The sequence below is a fragment of the Syngnathus floridae genome, chromosome 20 (genome assembly GCF_059516105.1).
Source record: "Syngnathus floridae isolate MCC-2025c chromosome 20, RoL_Sflo_1.0, whole genome shotgun sequence".
In the NCBI taxonomy this organism is placed as follows: Eukaryota; Metazoa; Chordata; class Actinopteri; order Syngnathiformes; family Syngnathidae; genus Syngnathus; species Syngnathus floridae.
The window spans coordinates 1045042-1051711 of record NC_142432.1 but is presented as its reverse complement, the minus strand read 5'-3'; the positions used below and the strand labels follow the sequence as shown (position 1 = coordinate 1051711).

Here is a 6670-nt window from a genome sequence, read left to right as displayed (position 1 = left end):
TGACAATACACTGTATCTCTGCAGTCTGATCTCAAACATGAGTATTCTGTTCAGGTGACACAACTTGACTCAAGTCAAAATGGAAACAATGCTTGTCACCTCTGTTTTGCATTCACTCATGCACGCACGCGCTGACACACACACACACACACACACACATACCTGGACAAAAGATGGTTAATAAGGCCACTCTTGAATGACAGGTGACATTTCATTATGGGGACATCATAGCACCACAGTGCAAATGTATCCAGACATGACACGCGCCAGGTCACACAGCAGACACAGACAAGACAGAGCAAGTCAACTTTGCTGGAGGACTCAAAAATGAAACTCCGGACCCTCCTCCCTGTCATCTTTGATTCCTTTTGACCACAAATCTTTGCAGAGAACTTCAATGAAAACAGACACACTAGTCTAGTCTGAACTCAGTTTTTGATCAGTATGCCATCCTTGGAGATGTTGAAAGAAATCTCATATTCGCTACTGAATCATACCACCAAACTAAAGCTTGAGTTTGTGGTCACTGGTCAGAGAAAGCAAAAATATAAAATAGAGGGCAATAATAATAATCATCATTATCATTATCATCATCATCATCATCATCATCATCAGTCGTCATCAGTCATCAATCATCAATCATTATTATTATTATTATTATTATTATTATTATTATTATTATTATTATTATTATTATTATTATTATGAGGAGAGAGAGAGCGACCACTGTCTCCACTGTCTCTCTCTCTCTGATGCAATATACAAGAGATTCCATCCTATTGGTTAAAAAAGCTGCCATTCAAGAGAGAAAGGCGGGCTTAGAGAGCAAACAGCCAATCGAATGATATGTTGATGACCTCCTCCATTGTCAAGAAACATGGCGTTACGGGAGCTAGCATCACTCGAGAAATATTTAGGACTGAAAAAAGCCAACAAATATAGTACCCGAGGGGACAAAAAGGTGACAAAAGCGTGCATGGGTATGGCGGTTTAAAGCGTCATTTTGTTTGAAAGTTGACAAATTAAACATTGTGGATAGGAAGGTAATGCTAATAAGCTAGCCATGTGTTTCCTCTCTTCGCTATGTTTTGCTTTGTGTGAAACGTGCAGCTTTCACGTGATTTGACAGAGAGCACATGACATTTTTATCTAACTTGACATGTGCATATACCAGCAGATCTACTTTTGCAGGTGTTTATTTACACTGCACAATGAAACGCGTGCATGCTTGTCCATAAAGTGGGCTGTCACCATGAACCAGTCAATGATTGGTTATTTTGATAAGATTGTTGTATAGTGGATGTGATCACCGGAATTTCTATTCTTATGGTGGAGGATATACATTTTTGGGGTATAAAATTGTAGACCTACCTTCTTCCAGGTGCCTGTGCTGCAGAATAACAATGGTCCTCCCCTGGTGGGCCTGATAAGCATTGCCTGCCACCTGGTGAGAGAAGCCAAACGTCCTGAGCTGCTGGGAGATGCTGCAGAAGACAGAGCCGTGGTGCATCAGTGGCTGGAGTACCGAGTGAGCAAGCTGGACGGCTGTAACAAGGATGAAAGTAGAATTATACTAAAGGTAGGCGCTTGGAAAGTGCCAAAATGCAATTGTCTATTTGCAGGGGCTCCTGAAGTCTTTCAAAATGTTTGTGTATTAGCCAGAGCGGACAAGCAGAGAACACAACCACATAATAAAAGCATATTTCAATTTTCATATTTCAACTTCCAATGGATTTCAATGATATTATCAATGACAGTCTCAGGAAAGCTCCATAGTTAGCCTCAACATTTCCGCGACTTGATGTTTGCGCAGTAATTCTCCAGTTTGGTGTTGACTCAATTCTCACATAAGAAGTTTTACTCGGCGCAAAAGGCTTTTGTAGTATTTCTGGAGCTGAAAAAAGAAATTCCTCTGAGAGGCGCCTCAGCATTCCTCTCTCATTCGGAAGTACAGACAGTGTGTGTGTGTGTGTGTGTGTGTACGCGCGTCTCACACACGCAACAGCAATACAGACTGATGTATGGCCTTTCAGTGACATGGCCCCTCATGACAGAGAAAAATGCCTTAATGTGCCCGGTGCCAGTCAGCGTGAAATGGATCGCCAGCCACGAGTCTGCTGGACACTGGGCGCCTCTTGGCACTGTCCTGTCAGCATCAAGCGCGTATGTATGTGCGCACTTCTCACAGTGACACACACGGTCGTCGTGTGTCGAAGGAGTCACGCTGGGCGGCAGCATGTTATCTGGACAGGCCTCTTAAATATTTTAATGGTGCCACTTACAAAAGGAAGTCGCCTTGAGCATCTCAAGCTCTGGTGCCCAGTGCTCCCTCACTACCGTGACTGTCCTGCTGTGTTTTTTTTTTCAAACCTTTTCACCCCGGGGTGCAAACTGAAAAGTCACACACTTTTCACACAGACGGCTATTCCTGCAATGTGACAACAGGAAAGTCAAACCGTTTGACCTTGGAATCCAAAGACCTTTACAGCTTCATTTGAAATCACAGTTTTTTTTCCTCCAAGATTGCACCCTTTGTGATTGTCTACCTCATTGCAACATTCATTTGATTTCCATCAATTGATCAGCCCAAACTCTTGACTCCATTTGTGTTATCTGCAAAGAATGAACAGCAGTATTTTTTCCAAGCTTGTCGGAGGCAGCCAGAGAGCACCGCCTCCCTTCCAATGCTCGACTGGTCTTCAGCTCCATGGCTGTAGGCTACAAAGAGCAAGGATCTGATGGTGGAAGTCTGCAGTCTTCATGCCTTGTTTGGCATCAGCCACTTTTGCCGCACAATAACTCCATTTGCCCCCAAGATGCTCAGTGTGCATGGCGAGAGTTGCGCGGTGTACAAGTGCTAAAGATGGTCCCCCTCCCCTGGGACCAGCACTTCCGTGTCCCCAAGTTTGGACAGCTTCATTAGATATGCAAAAAAAGAGAGTTGGAGTAAACAAACAGCCTGTTTCGTGGCATCTGTGCTAAGTCGCCAGTCATGGACAAGGCACAAAGCCCCTCAGGATATCCATTATTGCCTTCCTTATAGCGCACACACTCCTACACACGCAAGCGACGATTCATTTAATGCACACAGCCAGATATATAGGTTAATGAACCTGCTGTCATGCATTGCTTTTTACAGTCAAAGTAGAGGATGACCGCAATAGAAATTCTATAAAGTCTTCTTTTTCTTGCCTAGAGTTGTCAGCACAGGCTCAGTCAAAAGTTTTGCACAGAAATAGATTTGTATTCAAACCAGACTACAATCCACTTAAAAGAAGTTATTAAATCTTGAATTTTCCCCTCCAGAGGAGCACACCACACACACCTGATGTGCTTTGTTTTTATTTTTGCTCTTCCAGGACCTCAACCTCTACTTGCAAGACAAAGTTTGCATGGCCGGCAACCACTTCACTTTAGCAGATGTGCTCATGTACAATGGACTTCACCCGCTAATAGTGAGAGACCAATTTCTTGTACAGTGCCGTGAAAAAGTTTGTGAACCCTTAGGATTTTACAATATATTTGCACTTTTTTTAAAGAAATGACGGTGACAAGTTTACAAAAGTGTTACAGGATATTGACACAAGGCTAGTTAGCATTGACACAAATCTGCAAAACCCTGTTTTAACAGGAAGCATAAGAAAATAGCAAAAAAATCAAAACACAGGTGTGAATAAGTTTGTGAACCTTTCCACCTATAGAAGTTAAAACTGACTGTGTGACATGTCTTTCAATACTAGATGACTTCAGGTAATTTCATGTGACTTGACAGACCTTAAAGCCACACTTGTTGTATACTCACCTGAATGTACTTGTCATTTAGTAGAGCTATACCTGCGTGGACACAAACATTACAAATCTAGCAATGGGAAGATCTAAAGAGCTGTCTCCAGACCACAGAGGAGCAATAATTGCAGCTCACAAATCTGGAAAAGGTTACAAAACCATAGCCAAAGATCTGCAGCTACATGTTTCAACTGTAAGACAAGTGATTTACAAGTACCAAGAACATGGAGTAACTACTTCACTTCGAAGATCTGGTCGTCCAAGGAAGATAACAGGCAGAGCAGAAAGAAAGATGGTGAGAGAAGTCACTGATAACCCCAGACTTACCTCTAGAGACCTTCAGAAATCTCTCTCAAGCAAAGGAATTGAAGTTCATGACAGCACCATCAGAAAAAGACTGGCTCAGAATAACCTTCATGGAAGGGTAGCAAGGAAGAAGCCATTACTATCAAAAAAGAATATTGCAGCTCGGTTAAAATTTGCTCAAGAGCACATAGGAAAGCCTCAAGAATTTTGGAACAACATTTTATGGACTGATGAATCTAAAATAGAACTTTTTGGCCAAAATCAAAACAGATTTGTTTGGAGACGACCAAGCACAGCTTATCAACAAAAGCACCTCATCCCAACTGTAAAACATGGAGGAGGACGAGTACTCGTATGGGGCTGCTTTGCAGCAGCAGGACCAGGGCAACTTACCATCATAGAAGGAATCATGAATTCCGAGGTTTACCAAAATATTCTGGAAGAAAACGTTAAACCGTCTGTAAAGAAGCTCAAGTTAAGAAGAAACTGGATGCTGCAACAGGACAATGATCCAAAGCATGCAAGTAAATCAACATCGGAATGGCTCAAAAAGAAAAAATTCAATGTTCTGGAGTGGCCCAGTCAAAGTCCAGACTTAAATCCGATAGAAATGTTGTGGTCGGACCTGAAAAAAGCAGTGCACCAAAGAAAACCATCAAACCTTGGACAACTGAAGCAGTTCTGCAGGGAGGAGTGGCCCAAAATCTCCCCAGCTCGATGTGAGAGACTCGTCAGTACTTACAAGAAAAGATTGCAAGAAGTCATTGCTGCTAAAGGAGGTGCAACAAGCTATTAACTCTGACTGTTGGCAAGGGTTCACAAACTTATTCACAACTGCGTTTTCATTATTTTGTTATTCTTGTGTGTTTATAGTTAAAATATAGTCCTATTAATTTGTATTCAGCCATAATGGCAATGTGTCACCATTCTGTAACACTATTGTGAACTTGTCTCCGTTATTTCTTTAAAAAAATGCAAATATATTGTAAAATCCTAAGGGTTCACAAACTTTTTCACGGCACTGTATATCAACATTCATTAATTGTTTACTCAGTGCAGTTTGCAATCATTTCTTCACATTGTCACAGCACTGCAAAATGAACCCGAGGACATCAGAGTTTGGCAGTTTTTAGAATTTGAAAAACTAAAGTGAGATCCCGTAAGGAGGTGTCAGTGGGTTTAAGCGTAGACCGAAGGTCAGCCTCCCCACCAGGCACAGCGTCACTTTGCTTTGGACTCAATGTTCCTTTTAACCTCGGGGACATTGAGTCCTGCCTGCCACTAGATCTTTAAATGTTCATTTCACGCGCAACAACATTTCACAGTCATTAAAAGCGACTGATGTTTCCAGGCGATAATCTTGTCAGCTTCCAAATTCCATTTAATTGGATACCAAAAAGTATTTTCCAAGGACACGCTGACTTATCGGTCTATGATTCATCTGCTGTTTAGTGCGTGACCTTCTTTTTTGTGACCTCTGTTACCTTCAATGAACCGGCCATGCATTGTGCTGATAATGACTCAATGTTCCTCTGGCTGCCAGATGGACTTGACTTTTCAGGAAAAGGAGCGCTACGTGAACGTGACCCGATGGTTCGACCACATCCAACATGGCAGCGGCGTCCGACATCACCTCCCCCCGGTAGTTGTGCTCAGGAATGGAATTTACACCACAAAACACCATTGAAGCCTGGCCAGTCGACGTATCAAAAGTCTTATTTCCAATTAAAATTGTTCTCATTGAGCACGTGTCACATCAGTATCAGGATTCCAGAATTTTCTTGCCACAATAGACCATCTTTTGTTTTAACTGGACCGAGACGACTGTTTTTAAAAAGGTACTCGAGCTGTCGTCGAATGGCTTCTCCTCCCCTCTTGTCTTGTTGCATCATTGACTTTTGACATCCTTTCACAGCCTGCAAGATGGCTTAACCATGGATACATAAACAGTCAAGCAGTTGTTTCATGTTATTTGTTGCAGGTTTTGTGTTGTGTGGTGTTTATTTTTTTTTTAAAAAGGGAAACTGTTGTAATTGCTTCTAACTTAATACAAAGGTGTTCTCAGTGACAATTGGACAATGTTGTGTGGTGTGTTTTTTTTTTTTTTTACGGGAAACTATTAGAATTGCTTCTCATTTAATACAAAGGTGTTCTCAGTGACAAGTGACCAAAGGACAGCGTTTGGCACGTATCAACATTCACTCAAAATGTTTTCCAATTGTCATGTAAAGGTTTCACAGGCCTGCATTTTGCGTACCATCACGTGGCTGCGCTTTGCCCCACTTCCTCAGTGGACAGCGGCGGCGGCAAGCAGTCGAGCATCAGACCTAGAGTCAAGAGATCAGACCAAGGCTCCGCTCAAGTCCCAATAAGCACCACTGTTGATGCTGCAGGCCAGGCAGAGGGCAGCGGGCTCACCAGCTGCCACACACAGCCAGCCAGCCAGCCAAGGCCCGAGCCCCGACTCCCCTTGGGCGACAGTCAGCCACTGTGTGTCACTTCAACCCTCACACGACCAAGGGGGCATCGAGAGAGAGAAGGACTAAGCCAGGCAGGCAGCCATGGAGAGAGAGAGAGA

General features: G+C 42.9%; 1 protein-coding gene across 1 annotated transcript; it reads left to right on the top strand.

Moving 5' to 3' along the window:
• Nucleotides 1–823: 823 nt before the first annotated feature.
• On the top strand, nucleotides 824–6171 carry eef1e1 (eukaryotic translation elongation factor 1 epsilon 1). Its single transcript, XM_088363955.1, has 4 exons — nucleotides 824–961; nucleotides 1382–1579; nucleotides 3360–3455; nucleotides 5636–6171. The coding sequence occupies exons 1-4, from the start codon at nucleotides 878–880 to the stop codon at nucleotides 5777–5779; spliced, it is 522 nt and encodes a 173-aa protein (XP_088220081.1). The 5' UTR covers nucleotides 824–877; the 3' UTR covers nucleotides 5780–6171.
• The last annotated feature ends 499 nt before the right edge of the window (nucleotides 6172–6670 follow it).

Excerpts from the sequence above, each read along its gene's own strand:
- eef1e1 (XM_088363955.1), top strand. The coding sequence starts at position 878 with ATGGCGTTACGGGAGCTAGCATCACTCGAGAAATATTTAGGACTGAAA. Across the intron at positions 1,580-3,359 it reads AAAGTAGAATTATACTAAAG|GACCTCAACCTCTACTTGCA; the intron begins GTAGGCGCTTGG and ends TTGCTCTTCCAG. Across the intron at positions 3,456-5,635 it reads ATGGACTTCACCCGCTAATA|ATGGACTTGACTTTTCAGGA; the intron begins GTGAGAGACCAA and ends TCTGGCTGCCAG.